This window comes from Telopea speciosissima, chromosome 9, assembly GCF_018873765.1.
Source record: "Telopea speciosissima isolate NSW1024214 ecotype Mountain lineage chromosome 9, Tspe_v1, whole genome shotgun sequence".
Lineage (NCBI taxonomy): Eukaryota > Viridiplantae > Streptophyta > Magnoliopsida > Proteales > Proteaceae > Telopea > Telopea speciosissima.
Window position 1 is genome coordinate 23,624,280 of NC_057924.1, and position 26,161 is coordinate 23,650,440.

Genomic DNA, 26,161 nt, shown 5'->3' on the forward strand with positions numbered 1-26,161 from the left:
AGTTTCAGTCCTTCTCTCTTTTTCAAGTTTTACTTTCCGGCAGTCCTCTGGGAGTTACGTTGTGAGTTTTAGTGGCTATTTAGAGCCGTGTAGGGCAGAGGTAAGTCCCGTTATCGGTTGATTAGCAACTAAAATCTCCTTCACCCTTTGGTAGATGGAAGTATATTTTTGTTTTGGGGGGATATGATCCAATAACTATGAGTAGACTAAGTAGATCCATGTCTTCGAGACTAGTGGGCGACTTCAGTTCGCCCAACCAAGTTATAAGTAGTGAAGTCCTCACAAGTGATCTTGACCAGTCCCTTCAAAACTGGACCTTACCCAAGGTCCCAACCAAAGAAGTCTATAAACAAGAATGGTATAGTTTCACTGAAACTATCAAGACAGTCGAACAGACTATAAACTACTCTCCAGATATGGAAGAGATCCAACTCCTAGATCCCTCAAATCTTAACAAACTTAAAAAAGATTTCAATTACCTTCATATAGGACTTATTCAAGTTGCCATAAAACCCCTGCACAGGGAAGGACTCAACGTAGCCCTCCTGCTTGCACTCAGGGACCAAAGGTTCTTATAATTTGATGGTTCCCTTTTAGGAATGATAGAAACAAGTCTTTGCAAAGGCCCAGTTTACTTCAATTGTTACCCAGATATAAACCTTTCCCTGAATGACGCAAATCTCTTAGATATCCTCAAAGTGAACATCCTTACAAATGGATACAGGATGAAACAAGGATCTATACCAATTGCAATAATCCATAGGATTCAGTACAAGGCCATGAAAACTCTAAGACCAAAATCTCTAAGGAGGACTATCAAAGGACAAACTACGTTCATAGAAACAGATTTTGTCCATTCAAGAACCGTTCATCCTAAAACTGTTAGCTGGAAAGACATTAAGTTTCCATCAAAATGGTGTCTCCAATCTCCTTGCCCAGAGCCACTTATTGAACCAAATAGTGATGTAGAATCCATAAGCCAAGATCAAGATGGAATGGTCACTATAACATTCCAGAGAAAAGATAAGCAAATAAAACCAAATACTGAGGAATTTGAAAAACTCAGCCAAGTCCCAAGTAGAGCCTCTACCTCTAGTACTCTAACAAGTTTACACTTAGAAAACCAAAGGTTACACGAGCAACTTAGGACATTCCAAATCCTAGGTTTACATACTCCAAATAACAGTAATGTCACCCGGGGAATTTATGAAGAATAGTCTAACCAGTCTTCTCTAATAAATAACCCAACTTCACCAACCCAAACTGACATGCAACACAAAGCAAGAGTTGATGTCATCACAATAGAAGACTATGAAATAGACAAACCCCAGCTTAGAATAGATTTTATGTTACCCAGAAATGATGAAAAAAGCAAATGATTTTTCAGTTACTTCTCAAAAGAACAACAACAAGAAATCAAGAACCTTTGGTATGATAAAATGAGAGCCATCAAGGTTAACATAATGTTTTTCACATACTTAGATATTTATACAAGTAATAGAGATATTCCCTATCCTTTTTCAAATATCAATGCTAGTAAAAAGGTATACCACACCTGAAAATTAGCTGATGACAAAACCATTGAAACCATACACCCTCCTGGTTCAAATATCAAGTTTAAAATCAACAACACAGAAATATCAGCAACCCCTTTCAGATCTACTGAAGGAGTTACTGATGGATCTAAATAGGTTATAGAACAGACTAATTATACAAACCAATACCTTCAAACTATAGGAAGCCAACTAATCCGGATAGAGAACTTAGTTCAAAAGGATACCCTTACTGAACCACCGTTTCTAAATCAAGCTAGTACTTCCTCAACAACAACTCTGTTCAAACCTTTCACAATTTCTAACAAGAGCTTAAAAAATCTAAATACCCAGGAAAATAAAGATCTAATAAGCCAGATTTCTACAAGATTACAAAACATGATTGTCCCTGACACACCTCAAAAGGAAACACAAGGAAGCTCTGCTTCAAATGTGGCAAACATATAACAACTTGCTCTCTTTGAATCTTTCAGTGCAGATGAAGATCAAATAAATGCAATTACCAGTCCCTACATGAACAATAACTACTACTCTAGGCCAACTTACCCGGATCTCCAAATTGAACAAAGAAAAGAATTTTCTCAAGCAAACTATCAAAGTGGTACCATCTATGAATGAAACATAGATGGTATGTCTGATTACAATTTGACAAATAAACTTCAAGAAATGACCATGGTGAGTAATGCTCACCGTATCAAAAATATACCTGATCAAGCCATTGCAGAAATAATTATTTCTGGGTTTACAGGGCAACTAAAATGTTGGTGGGATAATGTTCTCAGTCCAAATGGAAAAGAATCAATCCTAAATGCAATCCAAGTAAATGAACAAGGGTTACCAATCATAATTGAAAACCAACCAGTCGAAGATGCGGTAAATACTTTGATTTTCAGCATAACCAAGTATTTTCTAGGAGATCCCACAAGACTTAAAGATAGATCTTCTGAACAACTTTCAAACCTTAAGTGTAAAAAATTACACGATTTCAAGTGGTACAAAGACACATTCATGACCAAGGTTCTAACTAGAGAAGATGCAAATCTTCCCTGCTGGAAAGAAAAGTTCCTTACTGGGTTACCCAATTTATTCTCTGAAAAACTCAAACAGAAATTAAGAGAAGAAAACAATGGGGAAATTCCCTACCAAACTCTCACTTATGGTGACCTCATAGGTCTTGTGCACAAAGAAAGACTAGCTTTGTGTACAGACATCAAACTCAGAAAACAAATTAGGAAAGAATCTAAGTCCTACAAAAAAGAGTTAGGAGGATTCTGCGAACAATTTGGATTTGATCCTAAAACCATTTCCCAAAAGAAACATAAAAGCCATAGATATATTAGGAAGTCCAGAAATAGGTATAGAAATAAAAAAGACTTAGAACAAAAGTTAGAAACTAGATCCAGCCCTAAAAGACATAAGCCTTACAAGAAGCCCTTTCTTAAGTCAAAACCATCACAAAATACCAAAACTGGATGTTATAACTGTGGTAAACCAGGACACATAGTCAAATACTGCAGACTAGCAAAAAAGATCAATTCACTCATAATGCCTGATGATACAAAAATCCAACTCTTAGCTGACTTAGAAGAAGATAGATCTGAGAGTGAAATAGAACCCCAAGAAGATAAAATAAACCAGATTGAGTCAAATAGTGATAGTGATGAACAAGTTTCTCCTTGTAGCTGTAGTCAAGGAGTTTTCTGTAAAAATTGTGATGATTCAACATCATCAAAGTCTATCAACATGATACAATCAAGTTCAGGAATAAGAAACTTTAATAAACCAGAAGAATTCCTCAACTTTGTTGATCAAATCAAGGATAAGCATACCAAGACTCTATACCTCCAACACGCCCAAGAACTCTTACAACAAGTCTCCTCAGCAAAACCTCAAACTAAGGCAGTCCCTTATAACATAAAATACATTTATAAAAAGTTTGAAAAAACCCCTGCTCCTCCTCAAAAGCAGGACCATGATAGAATTACCAACTTAGAAGCCACTACCAACGATTTAAAAACAGAAATCAAAAACATAAAAGCAAATATAGCAAACCTGAAAAAGTCCAAACAGGTTGTAGAAATAGAAGAAGAAGACAGTACACAACCTTTACCAAATAATAATGAAGACTTCATTGATATAGTCAACAAGGTCAAATGCCAACAGTCGTATGTCAATATAACTATTGTCGTATCTTCCTCCCACAAGATCAGTACTATAGCCCTAGTTGATTCAGGAGCACAAACAAACTGCATACAAGAAGGGTTGATCCCAACCCAGTATTTTGAAAAAACAACCCAACAGCTAACAGGAGCAAATGGATCAAGACTAAAAGTTAATTACAAACTTTCAGATGTTCACATCTGCAACCAAGGTGTCTGCCTCAAACAAATGTTCATATTAGTAAAAGATCTAAACACAGAAGTCATTCTAGGACAACCTTTCCTAGAACTTATAAAGCCTTTCACTGTGTCAAATCAAGGAATCACAACCACTATCTTAGGCAAACAAGTTCATTTTGAATTCTTTGAACAAGCTAAGACAAAAGAAATAGATATGCTCAAAACTGTTGCTATATCAGAGCAGTCAACTATAAGCCTAATCCATAATAAACAAAAGCACCTCCAATATTTGAAACAAGAAGTCACTCACAAAGCTATTGAACAAAGACTCCAGGAAAAAATCATTCAAAAACAAATTTCTAATATCAAAACTCAAATCGAAAAGGAACTTTGTTCAGAGTTTCCTGATGCTTTTTGGCATAGGCGAAGGCATATTGTTCGTCTTCCCTATGAATCAAGTTTCTCAGACAAAAACATCCCTACCAAGGCTAGGCCTTTTCAAATGACTCAAGAATTACAAGAAATATGCAAAAAAGAAATTCAAGATCTTCTCAACAAAAAACTAATAAGTAAAAGTAAGTCACCTTGGAGCTGTGCTGCTTTTTACGTTAACAAGAATGCTGAAATAGAAAGAGGAACACCCAGACTAGTCATCAACTATAAGCCACTAAATGAAGCCTTACAATGGATTAGATATCCTATACCAAATAAAAAGGAATTACTCCAAAGACTTTACCAAGCTACCATTTTTTCAAAATTCGATCTCAAATCAGGATACTGGCAAATTCAAGTCCACAAGGAAGATTGCTACAAAACAGCTTTCACCACACCATTTGGTCATTACGAATGGAATGGAATGTAATGCCTTTTAGATTAAAAAATGCTCCCAGTGAATTTCAAAATATTATGAATGACATCCTAAATCCTTTCAGCCAATTCATAATGGTTTATATTGATGATGTTCTAATTTTTTCCAAGTCTATTGAACAACATTTCAAACACCTTAAGAATTTATTCCACACCATGAAAACTAGTGGATTAGCCTCTCCCAGAAGAAAATGAAGTTATTCTAAATCAAAGTTAGATTTTTAGGGCATTACATCTACCAAAATCAAGTTATTCCCATGGAAAGATCTATAGCCTTTGCTGACAAATTCCCTGATCAAATTTTAGATAAGAAACAGTTGCAAAGGTTTCTAGGGAGCCTAAATTATGTCAGAGACTTTATTCCTCAAATTAGCCAGTTATGTAAAGATCTTTTTTCCAGGCTCAAGAAGAAACCCAGCCCCTGGACTTCTAGTCATACCACAGCAGTCCAGAATATCAAGAAACTGGTCAAAGAGATCCCATGCTTAAATCTGGCAGATCTAACACTTTTCAAAATTGTAGAAACTAATGCCTCAGAATTAGGATACGGAGGCATCCTTAAACAAGTCCAAAATGACAAAGAGCTATTAGTCCAATTCACCTCAGGAATTTGGAACCCTGCCCAGCAAAACTACAGTACTATCAAAAAAGAAATTTTGTCAGTAGTGCTTTGTATTCAAAAATTTCAGAGTGATCTTTTAAACAAAAACTTTTTAGTCAGAGTCGATTTCAGTGCTGCAAAACAAGTTTTAAAAAATGATGTTCAAAACATTGCATCAAAACAGATTTTTGCAAGATGACAAGCCCTTTTATCAAGTTTTGATTTTGACATAACTTATATTAAAGGAGAAATGAATTCAATTCCTGATTTCCTGACCCGTGAATTCTTGCAGGGTCCCAAAACAATTTCAGTAATCATGGCTCCGAAAGAGCCTCCCAAACCGAAACCCGGCATTAAATCAAAAGACTCTTATGCCAAGTCTGCTCCTTCAAACCAGTTAATCAAAGTCTCTCCTTCCAAAACGGTAGTTGCAAGTGTCCCTTTTACCTAAGTAGTGGCTAGCCAGTCCACCCAAATGGTCCCAAATATAAGGTCCTCCCAACTACTTACCAATCCCAGTTCTTCCACGACAGTTTGTAAACCAGTTATTTCCCAAACCTTTCCCAAAAGCCAATATATTTTTAAATAGGCCTATCAAGACCTTTTTGCCCTTGATGATCAGTTCACCAAAGGCTGCAAAACTCCTGTAGAAATAGCTCAAAGGGTTTTTTACAAAGATTGGAATTTTTATTCCCCAAATAGTTTAAAAAATCAAGAGTTCTATGAATTTATCCTTGTCGATACGGATTCCATCCGTATCAAGCAAAATTTTGACAAGAATGATCCAAATCTTGTAACCCATACTTCAGTAACCATCCTTCAAATGCTCAGCTCAAAAGATTGGGACACACATCCCCTCACTCCTAAAAGATTCTCCCAAGTCTTTCAGCCATAAGAGTACCACTATTTTGATTACATGGATGCCTGACACCATGCTTTCCTTGATCAAAATAGTAAAAATCAACACTCGTGGTTTTTCTGTTTTGACTACAAGTTTTCAAGTCAAATCCCAACCTGGTTCCCCCGATGGTGGACCGCTTATGGGCCGATCCAAGATATCCTACTAGTCCAAGTGTTTGACGCCTTCAACATCTACTGCCAACACACTGAACAAATCCCCGAACAGCCAGATCTAATGAGATTCTTCATCCATTGCCGCCTGGCTTGGATTATGTATTGGGAGTATGCAATTGAACGGACTGAAAGCCCAGATTGCTCCATCCCAATTCTTATAAGGAATTTCAGAGTCAAGTGGTGGGACAAGTGTGACCTCAGCAGATGCAATCCTGAGGCCCTAATTCAATCAATCACAAGAGTTACCCCTCAAGTAGCTCCCTCAGAAAAATCAGACAAGTCTAGCAACAGTAGACGCCTTAAATTAAAGGCTAAACAAGCAGAAATCGAGGCCCAACTTGCGGCCCTTGATACTGAAGAAGGAGAAGGCTCAGACTCCAGTGTTGGGTCCATAGACCCCCATCTCCATGAAGGTCAGTTTGCTCAAGACCCTGATGATGGGCTGGATTTCATCAGCCAACAATTCTCCTCGTCATCAGCAAGATCCATCAGGCGTTCTTTGGGCCAAACGCCCAGAAAATTGGGCCATAAGTCCATGGGTTAGTTTCCAAACCCTGATGCTGAAAAATCGTCAGCCATGACGACACCAAAAGAATGGCACAGCTTTTGACACGTGGCTGTATCCAAATACGTGTCTTAGCTACTATCTCTGGTCCTAGATAGTCAAGCCACCATTGGGCCCATTCCAATACCGTGACCAGTCTAAACCAAACCAATGAGGAAAATAGTGTTTTTACACGTGGAATGCCTCGGTGCGGTTTTTGAAGCTCCTTTTCAAAAGATTCCAAGTTCTACCGACAATGTAGTGAATAGTAAAAAGTCATTTTTACTGTAGCACTACTGTCCAAATCTACTTTCGGTGCCTTGGTCCTAAAAGTCAAAAGATTCCATTTTCTCTTCAAGTGTGTAGGCTCCACTAGCCTCCAAAGTCCAAAGTTGCAGACAAGCCCATGTGCTCTCTGTCCACCACCCAAGTCCAAGATTCCTTCCGGATTAGGATCACTTTTGGTGGAAAAGAGAGGCGTCCTCTATTAAAAGGCCACTTCATCTCAAAGGAGGAGGAGGAGAATTTTGGAGAGAAAAAACACAAGTACGCAGCACCTCTGCGACCCAACTCTTCAAGTTCTCTTGCATCAAAGGCTCTAACAGAGATCCCTTTAAAACATTTTAATTTTCTTTATTCAAATTCAAGTGTAATTTATCAAGTGTTCTTCAAGCTCAAGTGTAATTCTTCAAGTGTTTCAAATATTCGTCCAAGTTGTAACTTCAAGTCCAAGGCTTTTATCTCAAGCTTTCAAGTGTCCTTCAAAGAACCTGTAAGTTAACAGTTATCTTCAAGCTTTCTTCAAAAGTCCTGTATCAAGATTGTAATTCAAGTTCTCCAAATAATATATAATTCAAAGTTTTCTTTCAAGCTTTACTTTTAAATATTTGGCCGGCTCAGCCGCCTACTATTGCACAACAGAAGACTGCCTACAAATTGGCAGATCGATAAGGGTTAACCCCTTTGAGTACTGCGACGGATCCATACCTGGATCTTTAGTACCTGTTCCGCACACAAGGCACTTTTCAAGTTTTCACTTGTATTTATCTTTCATTACTTCATAATTTTACTGTGCATCCTGGAAAACCTACTGGTATCAAATATATATATATAATTGGTCTGGACTGACCAGACTAGAAAAATGACTAGAATGTAAAATATGCAAGATGCTAAAGAGTCATAAACCTACAACCATGGCGGGTGCCAAGATACGCAAAGACAAAATAAAAAGGAATAATATAAGACATATATTTCTGTAAGAGACTAGAATATTCCATTTAAGTAAACAATATGAAAAGTAACAATGCACCCACACTGTATAGTCAGCCAGATCTGATCGTTAGTACATAAAAACCCAACTAACACTGTAGAAAGTAGCCATCATCTTACTGCATTCGGACATACACTAATTGTGGTCGAAATCAAGTTACATAAGAGAGCATTTTGAGGTTGTGATGAAAAGAAAATAAAAAGTTGTAGAGCGTATGCTAAATAATCATCGATTTACCATATTTGGATATACCCTGATTATAGTCGAAGTTGAATTACATACACGTGTGCTATGGTTGCGATGAAGAGCGTATACTAAATAATCATCGACTTACCATACTTAGTGTTATACCTCATAACCAGAAAAGTATTAATTATTGATGTTTACAGGTGATAGGTGCTTGATGGGTTCGTTTTAAAGGAATCTGTTTGTTGGTTCAACATAGAAGTTTTAACATTACAAGTAAATATGAATTTGCATTATTTACAGCATTGAGTAGGTTAGGTTGACCCTAAGAATAGTGGACCCTACTAGTATTCCATAGTAAAGAGAAAAAACTGTCTGTTGTACAATTTAAGTTGAAGTGGCAGCTTCATGTGAGTTTTAGAGGACCATCAAATTAGAGTTTGGGGAAGTCTAAAACACAAAAATCAAAGGTAATTGAGTTACCTTTCAAGTGGAAAAAGAATTAGGACAGCCGGACTTTTAGCGGTCGAGACATGGTCGATTGATAGGGTCCTGAAGAAGCAGGATCTGATTGAATCTTGTCGGACTTTTAGCGGTCGAGATATGGTCGATTGAGCAGGTAATGATCGATTGACGGGATCCTGAAGAAGCAGGGTCCGGTTGAATCTGATCGAACTTTTAGCGGTCAAGATATGGCTGATTGAGCAAGTAATGGTCGATTGACTGGATCCTGAAGAAGTAGAATCCGGTTGAATCCGGTCGACCAGATTATGTACCAGTCGACCAATTGCCCCATAGTTTGATCACAGTGTTGGAACCAGCTGGAACCGATTGTAGACCGATCAATCTGGATCAGACAACTGGACATAATTTCTCCATTCGGTAATCATCCGATTAACCAAGGGGTTTGGTCGGATTGAACCAGTTAACTGGTTGGTCGTCCCAATATAACCTATATAAATGAACCGAGTTGTGGACCTAGTTGCTAATATAATCTTTTAGATTCTTTTTAGTTTAAAAAATATTTATTGTTAAACAAAGTACCAAACGAACATAGAAAGACCAATTTAACCTAAGTGCCTAACCCCTTCTCAGGTCCAGAACTTGGGACGGATCAATCTCTCGAACAGACCAGATTCAATGGAGTAAAATATGTTTTCTGGGTCCTAGACTCTAATTTAGGTGGCGATTCTCTTAAAAGGACCATAAAAATTTATTGAATCCGTGACATCGTAGTGACAAAAATCACTTCTCTCACAGCCATTAGGATTGATGAATGCATGCACCGGCCACTAGAAAGTTGAGGAAACGCCCACCATGCTCTTTTGAAGCTATCTATATTCTTCAAATGTGCTTATTTAAATTCAAGATATTCCCTAGTCTGATCTTACAGTCACTGAAAAAGGAAATTTCTTACCTGCAAGTTGGTTACTTGGGGTAGCCAGTCTTCAATTCTTATCTATCTAAATATGATAAAGTTCTTTGATATCCATCCTCAAATAAAAACTATACCTTCAAATGAAAATTTGACTGTATACAAAATGTACAAAATTTGAAATCTTAGAGGTGATTCAAAGGTATTAACATTTACCAGGCCAAAAATCATATGATCACGAAACCAATTATTGGTGCACCAACCAAAACCAGCTCATTCACCTACTGGCTTGAAACGTGCAACCATTTGAAGGCTTCAAGGAAGAACACTCTCAAAAAACCGAATCAGCCTACTGTCTGAAAATCCCCAAAGTCATCTTTTGTATCAAGATAGTTGTATTTCATTCCTTGAATATTCAATATACAATAGGGGTATATATAGAGTTTTACAATAAAGGAAAGGTGATCAATAGTGGGAGTAAGGTTGCCATGCAAGGCTGGATTCATATCAAAGATACAAGGAAGGTTACCAACTATGTCTTGAGAGATATCACATGTGATAAATGAGCCATGCATGGTTAAGGAAGGTTGGTGAGGTTGGTGCCAAGGCTGTCCAGGATTGGAGTTACCAAAACTAGAGGATCACAATCTTCTGATGCAATCTTTGATATATGACATGTGATCAATGGAGAGAAAGATTCTACTGTCTAATACACCCCCTCAAGGTGGAGGTTCGATGGGTCGGATCTTCAGCTTGTCACGAAGAAATGCAAACCGATTTGAGCTTAGGCCTTTTGTCATAATATCTACGACTTGATCAGCGGTGGAGATGAAGCGTACTTGAAGCTCTCTTTTCGCGACTTTGTCGTGAACAAAATGGAAGTCAATTTCAACATGTTTTGTACGCGCATGAAATACCGGATTTGTGGAGAGATATGTGGCTCCAATGTTGTTGCACCATAGCACTGGTGGCTGAGTGAGGGGAATGCCCAATTCCTGGAATAGGGATTGCAGCCAGGTGAGTTCCGCACAAGCATCGGCCAATGCCTTGTATTATGATTCAGTGGAGGAACGGGCCACGGTCTTTTGCTTCTTGGAGGTCCATGAGATGAGGTTTGGGCCCCATATAAATGGCATAGCCACATGTGGATTTATGATCAGTATCATCACCCGCCCAATCAGCATTAGTGAAAGCCTGAAGATCTTGTGAGCTGGAGCGGGTAATAGAGAGCCCATAGTGCTTGGTGTATTGAAGATGCCGTAATATGCATTTGACCATGGACCAATGGTCATCAATTGGTGCATGCATGTATTGACAGGCACGATTCACGGAATAAGTAATATCCAGACGGGTTAAGGTAGCGTATTGTAACGCTTTAACAATGGACCTCTATTTCGTGGAATCACTGAACAGGGCACCCCCTGTGGAGGATGCTTTGACTGAAGTGGCTATGGGAGTGAGAACGGGTTTGCAATTACTCATCCTAGCCTTTTGGAGGAGATCCTTGATGTATCTAGTTCGAGAGAGAATAACACCAGTTTTGGTATATATAGCTTCAACACCCAAAAAGAAACTTAGTTAGCCTAGATTAGTGATAGAGAATTCAGATGCTAGGCCGCCCAATAGACCAGTGACATGAGAAGTGTAATTGTCAGTGACCAAGATATCGTCCACATAAACATGTACATAAGTGATCACCGACCCCCATTTATAGATGAATAATGATGTGTTGGTTTGAGACAGGGTGAAGCCGAAGGAGATCAAGAACTGAGATAACCGTTGAAACCAGGCTCGCGGTGCTTGCTTAAGCCCATGTAAGGACTTATGAAGTCGACAGACATGATTAGGCCGAGACCGGTCTTCAAACCCCTGCGGTTGTGTCATAAATACCTCTTCATCAAGGATGCCATGAAGGCATTTTTTATGTCCAGTTGGCAAACAGACCATCCGTTGGAGATGACAAGTGAAAGAACTGTCCGAATGGTTGTGGGTTTGATGACAGAACTGAATGTCTCATAGTAATCAACCCCATGTTGTTGATGGAAACCCTTGGAGACCAAGCGCGCCTTATAACGCTCGAGAGAGCCATCCGCCTTTTGCTTGATCCTGTATATCCACTTACAGCCAATCAAATTCATGTTAGGAATACGGGCAACAAGTGACCAAGTGTTATTACGTAACAAAGCATCAAATTCCTCGGACATGGCAGAACGCCATTGTGGGTCACGGTTGGCCTGGGTGTAGGTGGTAGGTTCGGTTGGGGTAGAGGGTGTTAAACTGGCCTGAAGTGAGGAGGGCTAGGGTTTGGCGAGGGCATAGAGGTCGGTTAACAGATGGGTTCGACGTGGGGGACTAGTGGGTGGGGTAGGTGTTGGGGAGAGAGTTGGAGCTGTGGGTGGAGTGTTGAAGTTGGAATCGGTGGAGGGTGTTAAAGGTGCGACTGTGGGGGTAGGTGATGGGGGGTTTGGTGGGTTTGGGGGATTAGGTGTGGGGATGGGAGGGTCGGCCAGTGGGGGTAATGGGGCGGGGGGTAATGGGAAAGATACCTATGGGGTATTGGATGGTGTAGGGTGGTTTGGAGGGCGTTGGGGTTGGGAATGGCGAAAGGGAAAGACATTCTCATCAAATCGCACATGGTGGGCAATGTAAATCCGATGGGTGTCAATGTTCAAGCATCGATAGCCAGAGTGAGATGGGCTATAGCCCAAGAAAACACAAGGAGCGGAGCGGAAATCTATTTTGTGATTGTTATATGGGCGGAGGAATGGGAAACGTAGACAACCAAATGTCTTTATAAAAGAGTAGTCCGGAGGATGGTTGAAGAGTATTTGGAGTGGGGACTTATCATTGGTAACTGGGAGGAGGGCATCCTATTGTTGAGGTATACAACAGTTTCAAAGGAATAATCCCAATATGCTTGTGGAACTGAACTGTGAGCAAGCAAGGTGAGGGCCGTTTCAGCAATGTGGCGGTTGCGGCATTCGACCGAACCTTGTTGCTCATGGGTGTGGGGGCATGAGAGTCGGTGTTGAATGCCAAGAGAGGCAAAGAAGGGGGCAAGAGGGCGATACTCACCCCCCAATCAGTTTGAACAGATTTGATTTTGCATGAAAATTGACGTTCCACAAGTAATTGATATTGTTTAAAAATTGAAAAAATGTCTGATTTTGCCTTGAGGGGAAAAAAATCAAACAAACTTATTGTAATCATCCACAAATAACACAAAATAACGATGTCCTAAAGTAGAGAGAGTGGGGGATGATCCCCATACATCACTGAAAATTAATTGTAACGGAGAAGTGCTTCTAGAATGAGTTTCCCGTAAAGGAAGACGACAGGATTTGCCCATTTGGCAAGCTGGGCACAGATGAGGTGACTTTGGAAGCTTGGTATCACGCATAATAAGCCATAGAATCACGCATAAGAAACCGTCGAACCCGGTCATGTGGGTGACCCAAACGATGATGCCAAAGAGCGTAGGACGACTGAACAACAAATCTAGCAGAAGGAGACAGCAATGCAGAAGATGGTATGGAGTAGAGACCATTGTTACTCGGCCCCGAAAGAAGAATGCGCCTGGACATCTGATCCTTCACATAGAAATAAGATGCATGAAGCTCAAAGAATACATCATTATCACGTGTGAATTTTTGAACTGAAAGTAATGAGTTTGTGAGAGTGGGGACATGCAAAACATTAGATAAAGAGAGAGTTAAAGGGAGAGGAAATAAAAGACTGACCAATATGAGAGATGGGAAGTTACCATTGCCAACCATGAGTTCATTGTTACCTTTGTAAGGCTCATAGGAAGAGAATGCCTGGAGATCCGGTGTTGCATGATGACTAGCCCCTGTGTCGGCTATCCAGTGAGGAGAAAGGGATGGGTTACTGGGTGGGTTATAAGATGGGGTGGTATAATGGGCATGAGGGGTAGGGGGTTGAGTGGATGGAGAAGGGTAGTAAGTGGTAGGGGTAGGATGCGAGCGGGGGTATGACTGGGTAGGGGTTGCGGTGGGTAGTAGGGGTTTGGAATTTTGGCGGTGATGTTGATGCTTGTAATAACATGTGTCAGCTTGATGATTGGTGCGGCTGCAAATTGTGCACGGACTGTGAGCGAAAGCGTTGGAGCGGCCAAACCCACTTGGCCCTGTAGGAGGACTACGACCACCAACACCACCACGTCCATGCCCCCGTGGGGTGCCATGGCCAGCAGAGGAGGGATGGTGGCCACGGCTTTGGTGAGCAGTGTTAGCCGAAGCAGTGGCAGCCGGATCAATGATGGCTTGTGGAGAGGCCTATAGATGTTCATGGCTGAGAAGAAGGCTCATCAATTCCGCATAGGGAATGGGATCAAGACGTCCCATGAGTGTGGGAACGACAACTTGAAAATCTGAGCGTAGAGCTCTAAAAATATGAATATTGAAGTCGGCCGGGGGCAAAGGTTTGCCTATTGCGGCAAGTTCATCAGAGAGTGCCTTGGCACGTTGAAAAAATTGAGTGATATTTTTGTCTGGTTTTTGGTAGAGATTCTGGAGTGCCACATTGAGAGACAAGAGGCGTGTGGTGGAGGCTGAACTGTAGGCATTATGAAGGGCATCCCAAAGGTCTTTGCTTGTATCATAGCCAACCACAAGAGGAAGGGCTTCTTCAGAGAGAGAGGATATTAATATACTCAAGATGGCGGCATCCTGTTCCATCCAAGTCTCAACAAGAGCAGCTTCAGAAGGACAAGGTTTAGTACCGTTAACATAGCCATAATATCGGTGACCCCTGAGGAATGGCAAGACTTGGGTCTTCCAATACACATAGTTACGAGAAGTGAGCTTGAGAGAAAGAACATGGTGGGAGCCATGAAAACTGGAAGATGTAGTAAGAGGGGAAGTGGTCTTGTCGGTGGTGGAATCAGCCATGAGGACAGGAGAAGGCTATTTGGTGGAGGGGAGGAAGAGTGGGAACGAATTTTAGGGGAGGAGGAGGGATCGATTTTTTTTGGATTTTGGGTGCTCAATGGAGCATTTGGCTCATGATACCATATCAAGATAGTTGTATTTCATTCCTTGAATATTCAATATACAGTAGGGGTATATATAGAGTTTTACAATAAAGGAAAGGTGATCAATAGTGGGGGTAAGGTTGCCATGCAAGGCTGGATTCATATCAGAGATACAAGTAAGGTTACCAACTATGTCTTGAGAGATATCACATGTGATAATTGAGCCATGCATGGTTAAGGAAGGTTGGTGCCAAGGCTGTCTGCTAGGATTGGAGTTACCAAAACTGGAGGATCACAATCTTCTGATGCAATCTTTGATATATGACATGTGATCAATGGAGAGAAAGATTCTACTGTCTAATATTCTGGGATATCTTGTGAGTTCTGATTTACAAGAGAAGATGGTCCTCTTGTCTGATGATCTTCTATAGAATGCAGGACTTCATCCTTGTTAGTTTCTTCAAGACTTGAGTTTGATGACACATTTGGAGAACTCTGAACAGCACTAACTGGTGAAAGTGCTGCTGGTGGAGGGGGTGGTGGCTTGAGACAAATCATGGACTCTTTGCTGTTTGTTTTTTCATCCAATGAAAGATTGTTGAGACCCTGCTCAAATGATGTGGATTTTACAGTGCGACCTCCTTTTGGCTGACACCACAATGCATTATACTGTTAATGGTTTTGCTTCAATTTTACAACTCATCAATTGGACACCGTTTACATAAGAGTTGCAAGAGATCTTACATTCTTTATTTGTAGTACTGGAGTTTCCCCTTCTTTTATACTGTAATTAACTGAAGTTTGCTGGTAGTGCTACTCCATTTCCTCAGCAGCCTTCTTTTTGTTCAGATATCTAATTACAAACAATTAAAGAACACACAATTTCAAAGGGTTTACACTGTTTGGTAGTTCATTAAAGAGAGAAGGGCAAGAAGTTTAAAAAAAACAAAGGTGAGGATACTTCATATGGTCATGAAGGGCAGCTTGAAAATCATAGGCTTGTGGCCTTTCTCGGAACCCAATACCAAGGAAAGCATGCTGAAGACGACCACCTATATGAGTTGCATGTCAATGACCATCATAACTGCATACAAACTTAGATCTCAACAGATGAGGGATTTGAAATGAAAAAGAAAACTAATCAATACAACCTATTAAAAAAAGAGCAAATCAAAGCTGCAGAAAAAGCATAAACAGTGATCATGCTGCAGCTTTGATCAATGAAAGTTATATTCAGTTCCATGCCTGTACCAATGTCCCATAATGCACCATTGAAGAATGCAACTGAAAATTAGGGCTGCAGGATCTTAGCACAACAAAGGGACTAAAACTAGCCGTATGCCAAGTTCATAAACATCAAATTCCTTTTCCTTCTTCTCCTCATCCTCTTCCATTTTATTACTTATCCTTTCCCCCTTCTTTTACAGAGTTTTTTTAAGCTAGCTTTTTAAGATAGAATTTTGCATTTTGGCATCAGGATCATAATAAGTGGCTTCCATGAAAAAGATAAAATTGCATCGCCACTGGTAAATCAATAAATGCAATAAATCTTAAAGCTCATTACTACTTGCCTTGAATCAACCAGTTGCCCTCCATAATTTCAAACATAGATAATATGAATGGGTAGTTCTGAATTCAAATAAGAATTTAATAGAACATTCAAATTCAAGTTTTGTTCCAACGGCAAACCTCTTAGAAGTAGGATTGATTTACACATTATGAAATACAGATATTATATCTATTAGCCTGAGCCGCAAGGCTTACCATGTTACTGAGTATCAATAAGAACGATTTCGATCCAACCACAGCATTTATGGTTGAATGTACAATTCTTGTGCAGGTTTCAACAGATAATGGATTAGTTGATCACAAACATTTGAAATTCTTTCAGAATGTAAAAATGAATACTGAATATTTGCTATCACCAAAATAAAAGAATTTGGAAATAAGTAAAAGGATCTGATCTTACCAATGTTCTCTTCTACTCGTAGCACGAAGTATCTGAATGAGCAATAATTACCCAATTTTATTACAGTTCAGTGGTAAGAAACATTATTATTATTCCAAGTCCAATTGTCGTAGGGATCAGCTCTGCATTTGAGCGTATTCAATAACTGAGTGCACAAGCATCCGTTCATAGAAAATTCATGCAGAAAGAGACTGCTAATTAAACAGGGAGAGACTGGGAGAATAGGTAATGGAAATTGAAAGTCAAACAGAGCATGCTCCATGGCACATTTTTCCTTTTCTTCTCTTTGATAAATGGAAAATTCAATTTATTACAGATGAAAGAGAAGGATCCCCTCATAAAGAGCAAATGTTCATTAGAGCTAGAGAGAACTGACCAAACTCTCTAGCAGTAAAAGGCTATACACAAGCTTTATTCCATAATATAATCCAATGAAGGATTAGAAATAGACCAGCCTTCAGAAATAATAAAATCCCACTTAGCCTAAAAGTCAGCTCTGTGAAAGAGAGGAGAACGAATGTATGCTGACATGTGGTGAAGCTCAAACAGAAGCTATCGGAAAATACTTGAAACCTTCGAAATTTAGATACATCCCACTTAAGGTGAAGCTCAAACAGCAGCTATCACAGAAAGATGCCAAATTTTGGTTGCCCTCATTTGTTGTTTTCCCCCATCTATGACTTCACAAATCCCAACTGGGGCTGTATGTCTCTAAACAAACCTAATACAACTCTTTGAGTTTCACAGCCCACTTCTCCAAATATTTTTTAGCAGCAAATTGCACATGAAGATTGAGTGACAATATCAATTTCGTGATTTGTTGACATATGAATTTAATGCTTCTTCTCAAGTCCTAGTCTTGAGTCCCAGAATAATTGATTGTAGTCTCTTGCCAGACCACTACAGCCTGTTCAAACATACCAACAAACAGGTTTTATGATAAACATCACCAAATATATTGTTGGGGTGGGCACTAGGAAAGGGACACTGGAGCTGGAAGCAGTGGGTGGGACACCTAGAGATACTTTCAATAGGAACATCAAATGCTAGGTGATGGTGAATTAACATGCTAATATGGTAGGTGGTAGCCAGGTTATAGGGTATCAATGTGAAGCATTAGAGTCATAAAATATACAATGACTTCCAGTTTGAATTCAGCAATCACTAAGGGGTTATGATCCCACAACCAGATTGACTTCCACCTTCACTGTATACATTGTATAACCATAAGAAAGAATGCTGGTCAAAATAAATTGACTAGTGCCTTCCGTTGTAGGTTTACAGAAGCAGCAGACCAAAATAAACCAGAGAAGAACCTTGAGACAGCATTTAAAATGGTTCACAAAGACAGATCACAGCCATTAGGGTGTAATTGCTGTTAGATAGATTGTAATAAAATGAGAGATTAAATAAATACTTTGTTATTTTGGGAAAAGTGCTTTAGTCCCACATCGGAAAACTACAAGAGTTATAAATGGAATTTATTATATTACCTTCTTTATCTCTTGAATTAAACCGAAAAAGGGAGACATTCTACGGTGTATATGCGAGGTAGCCGTCCACACACGCGCACGCACAGTGTGGGCAGTGGGCTGTGGAGGTGTTAGTGGCGTACGCACACACTTAGCACTTAGCACTTGGCACGCTTGCATCACGATGCAAGCAATCCGATCTGGTACGTTGATTTTTTGAAATGATCAGATCCGTCGGATTAGAAGATCCTGCGGTCACATTTGATAGGATGTGACTGTTGTGAACAGGTTCATCTCTGGTTTAATCTGGACCGTTAGATCGGATGGCAATCGATCTAATGGTCTAAATACAAAATGAATAGATATGTCTATTCAGAAGAGGTGCTCCACTTCTATAAAATAGAAGTGCTGTGTTCAAACAAATTATCTCTCTCTTGCAATTCAGTATCTCTAAGAAGGGAGTTCTGTGTTTTATTTTTATTGCTTTGTTGATTCCTGAAGGTGATTTTGTCGTGTGGGGCAAATATCTCCTTTAAGATAGCGAGACCGCGTTCAAAGCAGTTCGAAGATTCCTTCTTCAATCAGAGTTTTTTCTAACAATTGCTTCAGGACTTTAGGGCTCACTTTCCATGCAGTTACACAGGGAAGATTTGGTCTGCTACACTAAGTACAGATGAGTGCAGCATAGCTGTCAGGAAAAAGGAAGATTCATCAATGGAAATTGAGACAAGACAAATAGTTCAGCCGGGAAAACTTTAAGCGCAAAAGTGTTATAGCTGGGACGTTAAGCAATTTGTAGGATTACTTCCCTTTCCACTAAGTGTTTGCTTAGGAACCTTACCGTACGATCTGGGCTGTTTACCTCTAGACTTTGGATCTTAGCACCCAAAAAGTCTGTTTGTACAAAATATGATGGCCTGTATTCGGAGTTTCCCTGTGGTTGGTAAAGCGAAATGGAGGCCACCCTAGCCCATTGAGTGATCTACCTCGGGCCATCAACATCATACGCTCTACTGAAATAGATTTCTCGAAAAACCAGCTATGTTCGATCTTGGTTGGCCTTTCACCCCTAGCCACAAGTTATCTCTGTATTTTGGCACATACGTGGGTTCGGTCCTCCCACGCCTGTCAGAGCTCTCTTCAACCTGCTCATGGCTAGATCGATCAGTTTTGGGTCAAATATGAAAAACTAGAAGATTCCACCTCTAGAAAGTGCCTACACCTAATGGCTTAAGCTGCATAATGTATTCCTAGGTTTGAAAAGTCAAACTAAGAGCCAGTCAACCAGGATCTGCTATGAACACGCAATCGCCTGGGCTAAAATAGGTATTTTGGTCAAATTAGGGTTAGGGTTTAATGGAATCTAGAGTTTGATGGTAGGGTTATGCTAAGCTGATGTAGGGGAGTCTAACAGTGAAGGTCCTGATATGTTTTGATTGATGGAAGTGAGCTGGAACGGAATTGCAACAATTTAAGGTTAGGTTTAGGGCTTTTAAAAAGGGAATAATGGTGGAATCTAGGGTTTGGAATGGGAAATTAGGGCATAGGTTTGGATTGAGTTCTCTTTAGGTTGAGAGGGAAATTCGATCCAAATATGGTGGTATTTTGATAGTTGATTTGGTCTGGGTAGGTTTTGGATGATGGGAATGATGTTTAGAGATGGAGGGGATGTTAGGGTTTGGTGGTTTAGAGGATTAGAAAAAGGTTAGGGATGGGATGAATCAAACTCACTGTTGTTGCAAAATTCCCTTGGCAGCAACTTGTTTGGTTGTAGATCTTGAATAAAAATAAAACTTGAACTAGAACTTGAATGAGAGTTTCAAAGAACCACTTGGGTTTCACACCGCAAGGTGTCGATTGAATCAAACACCAATCCCACCAACGAACCACCCGGGCTTCCCACTGCAAGGTGTCAATCGAATCAAACACCGATCCCACCAGCCATGATCAAACACATGACAAAAATCTTCAATGGAGAAAAAGAGCAGCAAAAGCTTTTCATTAATATACAAAATTTGCGTATAATGCTTGCCCCCCTTACAACCTTATATAAAAGACTAAAAAATAGACTCCTACACTAAAAAGGAAAGGCCTAACTCAATCCTTAACCTATTAAGTAACCAAAACTGACTAGGAAAGTGAAATAACAAAGGAAATAGACTCAAAACATGACTGGACTTATAAAGTCCTAATCTAGCCCAGCTTAAATAGTCACATGACCACTTAACCAAGTCATGTGATCACTTAACCACTAATTACATAAAAATAAAACTAAGGAATCCCGTATGGAACCTACTTACCCATATTTTAGGCTCATAAAAGTGACCTATTACATAAAAAACCCATGGGATCAAAGGCCCAACATGTATAGAACCCAACCCTAGACTTGTTCCTAATAAAACAAGCCTATTTCGGTGATGAATCTGTATCACTGCATCTTACTAACACTAACAGAGAGCGGCCGTCCACGTCAAGCTCTTAAGGAGTTGTTGATTCCATTGCTTGTACTTTTCTTTTATTCATCGTATAGTTATCAAGGTAGGAAGGCGACCATGGCATTTTAGAGGGTCAAAAATGAAGGCAACACCGCCATGGCACATAGTTGTCAAGGCGTCGCCTAGGCGTTCAAGCGATTTTTTAAAAGGGCTTGGCATGATCCGCCATACTGTATGTACAAATGGCGAGCGCCTAGACACTCCAGGCGTCACCTAGGTGGCGCCTAGGATGCCTAATTAACATAGTCGGTCGCTTAGTGTGTCTTTTTATTGTATAGTTGTTTTTTTTTTGTGTAATAACCAATGACTATTTATTCTTTTTATTTATATTCCATTGGTTTGTGTACAAATTGTTATTTTAGTGAGACACATTGGATCATAAGGTAAAAAACACAAAACAAGAGAAGAAGTTGAAAAGTTTAGAAGAATAAAAAGTGAAAAGAAGGTGAAAACCTAAGTTGCGTGTCTTCTTCCTCCCAAAGCTGCTGGACGATGTCTTCTTTAGTTCTTCAGCTTTCTTCCTCTAAAACGGTAAGTTTTTATTTTTATTTTTTTCTCTTCCTCTAACTTCTGCAACACTTCTTCTTCTCTTTTGAAAGTGTAACGGTAAGTTCTTCACCTCCCTTTTTTTTTTCTGTTCCTATTCCGTCTGCAACACTTCTTCTTCCTCCCTTTTTTTCTACCGTCTCCCATTCTCCCTTTCTATTTCTCTTCGACCCCCACCCCCTATTTTTTTTCCTGTTGAAACTTCTTAACCTTCTTCTTCTTCCTCCCTTTTTTTTACGTTCTCCCACTCTCCCTCTCTATTTCTCTTCGACCCCACCCCCTGTTTTTTTTTCTGTTGAAAGTTGAAACTTCTTAACCTTCTTCTACAACACTTCTTCTTCCTCCCTTTTTTTTTTAACCGTCTCCCACTCTCCCTCTCTATTTCTCTTCGACCCCCCACCCCCTGTTTTTTTTTCTTCTTAACCTTCTCCCCTCTGTTTGCCTTCAACTCCCACCTCCTGTTTTTATTTCTTGTTGAAACTTCTTAACCTTCTCCCCTCTGTTTTTTTTTCTCCTATTCCTTCTTCTTCTGCAGTTCTGCAATACTTCTTCTTCCTCCCTTATCTATATATATATATATATATTCTATTGAAAACTTGAACAACTTGAAGCTTCCTTCTCCCTCTCTGTTTTTTTTTTCCTATTCCTATTCCTTCTTCTTCTTCCTTTTTTTTCCCGTCTCCCTCTCTCCCTCTCTGTTTCTCTTCGACCCCCACCACCTGTTTTTTTTTTTTCTGTTGAACAAGAACTTGAAACTTCCGTCTCTCTCTCTGTTTTTTTTCTTCTTGTTCCTATTCCTTCTTCTTCTACAACACTTCTTCCTCCCTTTTTTTTTAACCGTCTCCCACTCTCCCTCTTTGTTTCTCTTCGACCCTAAACCCCTTTTTTTCCTGTTGAACAAGAACAACTTAAAACTTCAGTCTCCCTCTCTATTTTTTTTTTCTTGTTGAAACTTCTTGTAGACTCTTGCTCCATTTCCCCCCTTCTATTATGTAATTCTGTTGTTAACTTTTTTTTTTTTTTTTTCTATAATTCTTTTTATCTATTCTTTCTCTTGCTTAAGTGCTTAATTGCTGTTATGTTACTTATGTATCATTGTATATTTGTTAATTTATGCTATTATGTATTCTTTGTTTGTTGATATATTTGTAATTTTGTATGCTTTTTTTCTTTTATAGTTTTCAAGTATACATTACATGGCTAACAATGCTAGTAGTCCTCCTACCATTACTGGTAGTGGTAGCACTGTAGCATATGATCCATCTAAAGATCCTGTTAGGAAGGCCAAGTCAAAAGATCCTGGCTGTAAATATGGATATTGGCCAGAACTTACAGACAAGAACTTAGTTCGATATGATGTTCGCTATGTGGGAAGAAATGTAAAGGAGGAGTTAAAAGACTAAAGTAACACTTAGTCGGTGGGTTTGGAGATGTAGTCAAGTGCACAAAAACAACCGCAACGATTAGTAGGGAGATCCATGTGGCTATAGTATGAAATCAGCAGAGGAAGGTTAATGTTTTAGATGATTATGATGCTGATAGCCATCACCACCAAGGAGAGTTGCCTATACAGTTGGAAAGTGGAGGGGAAGTGCAGTCTCCAGAAACTAGGCCCCCAACTAGAGAGTCCCAAGCTTCTGCAAGAGTAAACCTTGTCCCAACTCCAAGCTCTGGGACAGTAGCTAAAAAGATTAAATCTGCTATTGATATATCGCTACTAAGGGGTCCTATGGATGCCTCTGTTAGGCAGACTCCTGAAGAAGTGGTTGCTGATAGGCGGTCTAAGGGTCCTACTCAGACAACAATTGAGAGCTGCTTCAAATCCAATGCAGAGAGAAAGAATAATTGTTCTTATATTGCAAGATGGTTTTATGAAGCTGACATCTCATTCAATGCAGCAAAGTTGAGGAGCTTTGAAGAGATGATCGAAGCCGTTGGGCAGGGACTTAAGCCCTCTTCTTATCATGAGTTGAGAGTTTAATTTTTAGAGGATGAGAAGTCTGGAGTTGATGCAATCGAGAAGAAATATGAAGCCTATCAGAAAAAACATGGATGCACTCTTATGTCGGATAGGTGAACTGACACTAGAGGAAGACACCTAATAAATTTCCTTGTCAATTGTCCATTGGGGACTTATTTTATGGGTTTTGTAGATGCATCTAGTGAGGTTCAAACTGCACAAATGCTATTTCAGTTGATTGACAACAAAATTGAAGAAATTGGGGAAGATAATGTGCTACAAGTAGTAACAGACAATGCATCAAATTATGTTTCTGTTGGTAGATTGTTGATGGAGAAGAGAAAGAAGCTGTTTTGGACTCCTTATGAAGCTCATTGTTTGGATCTAATGTTGGAGGACATTTGCAACTTAAGAAGTTATAAGAGAGTAATTGTGAAGGCAAGAAGAATTACAAGATTTATTTATAGGCACACTAAACTCCTTAATGCTATAAGGAAGAAAACAAATGGGATGGACCCAGTGAGAGTTGGTGTTACAAGTTTTGCCACTTCATTCCTCACCTTGCAAAGTTTGTTAAGGCACAAGGATGCCTTTAGGCATCTGTTTATTTCTGATGATTGGAAAAATTTAAAGCTGTCTTTGATAGAGGAAGGTAATAGAGTTCTTGATACAATCCTTGCTCAAACATTTTGGAATGGTTTGCAAGATTGCCTTAGAGCATCGCAACCCATTCTAGTTGTCTTGAGGTTGGTGGATGCGGATGAGAAGCCTGCCATGCCTGAAGTTTATATGGCAATGGAAGTGGCAAAAAATAGGATAAAACATAATTTTGGGAACAAGGAAATATTATGGAAGAAAGTGATTGCAATTGTTGATAGGCATTGGGAGTGTCAAATGGATCGACCTTTATATGCTGCAGCATTTTATCTTAATGCTACCAAGTTTTTTGGGTACATTGATGATCCTACAGTAACTCCTGAAGGCATTTGTAAACTGCAAGAATCTTTTAATGATGTAATTATAAGATTAGTGCCCGGTTTATCTATCCAAGATAAAATCATTCGTGAGTCTAATATGCACAGAAAAAGTGAAGGTGCATTTGCAAAGACTTTGGCTATTAGACATTGGACACGCAGGACAACATTGGATAGTAATAAATACTTTAAATTGAACAAGTATTGAATTATTATATGTGTATTTGTACAATTGTGTATCTGATGTTTTTCTCTTATACATTATATTTTATAGTTACTTGGTGGGAAACACATGGAACTTCAACTGCCACACTTTAACAAATTGCAATACGTATATTAGGCCTTTGTTGCTTCGCTTCTGGTTTCGAGCGTAACTAGAGTATATTTGACTTTGTAAGTAATAAGTATTTTGTACCTTAGTCGATTTCTCTGGGAAGACAGATTGGGTTTCCTAGTCCTTAGGAAGTAGTTTTATTCTCTTTTCTTGTCCTTTGTCATTTGTAAGGGCGTGAGTCTTGAGTGATTGAGAGTTTTTTGTGCTCCTTGGGTTGGGGTAAGGTGGCTATATCCTCCCTTGTATTCTTTTTTATTATATTTCCAATTAATAAAGTTTAGGGGCCGGCCCCGGGTCCCAGATAATATTCAAGGACTAAAAAAAAAAGTAATTAAGTATTTTGTAGTTTTTTTACATCTATTTTCTTTACTTAAAGTCTTAAATAAAGAGGTTGATGTTATGAATTATGATTATTTGATTATGGATGCAGATTCATACCAAGAAGAGGAATAGACTAGAACATCAATGCTTGAATGATCTAACCTATATCCAATATAATCGGTGTCTTCATTTAAGGTTCAAAGAAAGGAATGAAAAAGGCGACAATTATGATCCACTATTACTTGATGAGTTAAATTGGAGTAGTGAGTGGATGGTTGCTCAGCAAGATGAAGATTTAGTCCATCCTGGAGACAATCTCACATGGGAAGATGTTGATAGAGCAGTTGGGGCATCTACATCGATTGGGGACCGTAATCTACAAAGGAGGGCTCAAACATCAGCAAGTGCAGGTGCAACCAATGTTTGCTATATACGTCGTGCTAGGGGGAGAGGTGTTGAAGAAGACTCAGTTGAAGGAGAATTTGAAGAAGAGGTTGAAGATGGTGGGAACGATGATGAAAATGTTGAGGAAGACTTTGGTGATAGGCCTACTGATCCTATGGGGCAGCAACAACATGAGGAAGAACAAGGAATAGATGTCTTAGTTTGATTATGATTGAACAAGAACAATAGGGATATTTGGATAATTGGATTTATGAGTATTTTGTTGTTTTGAATTTTGATAGGGGATACTTTAGTAGTTCACTAATCACTACTTCACTTTACTATTGATGGTATGTTTTATTGTTTTAAATCTTATTAAAGTTTATCATTTTGGTTTGAAGTTTGATTTTTATGTTTTCCATTTAATAGATGCTGATTTTTGGAACAATGGAATGTTGGGAACTTGGGAATTGGGCATCTTAGAGGTAAGTATGTTTAACACATGTAAAATTGTAAATATTATGTGTTTAATATAGGTCTTCATTTCTTTGTATATGTTATTATGTCTTTTATTTTAATGAATAATTGAATGTACACTTCTTTATATATTATATATTTTATTCTATCATTTGTTGAGTTTCTCATTTTAGCAAATAAGTATAATGTCATTTTGCATTGATATGGCTATTATGTTGATTCTTGTCTCTTGATGTTGCTTAAAGTGTCCTTTTTTGTCTCTTAAAGTTACTTATAGTATTCATTCTTGATAAAAACAAAATTATATCATTACTGTACTAGTCTACTTGATATATTAGATGTATTAAAATAATACTAGGCCGCTTAAACCGCCTAGGCGGGCGCCTAAGCGCTTAGACAGACCTCCAACCCTATGGTTTGCCTAGGC

The 26,161-nt window shown here is 39.1% G+C and overlaps 1 protein-coding gene and 1 pseudogene across 1 annotated transcript; both read right to left on the minus strand.

The window, feature by feature from the left end:
• Nucleotides 1–3,241: 3,241 nt before the first annotated feature.
• Nucleotides 3,242–12,013, minus strand: LOC122638766 (uncharacterized mitochondrial protein AtMg00820-like). Its single transcript, XM_043831614.1, has 4 exons — nucleotides 11,700–12,013; nucleotides 3,539–3,605; nucleotides 3,396–3,447; nucleotides 3,242–3,288 (listed from the first exon to the last, which is right to left on the minus strand). Exons 1-4 carry the CDS (start codon nucleotides 12,011–12,013, stop codon nucleotides 3,242–3,244), a joined length of 480 nt encoding a protein of 159 aa, XP_043687549.1.
• A 3,146-nt stretch (nucleotides 12,014–15,159) lies between these two features.
• Nucleotides 15,160–16,811, minus strand: LOC122638767 (annotated as a pseudogene).
• Nucleotides 16,812–26,161: the final 9,350 nt, after the last annotated feature.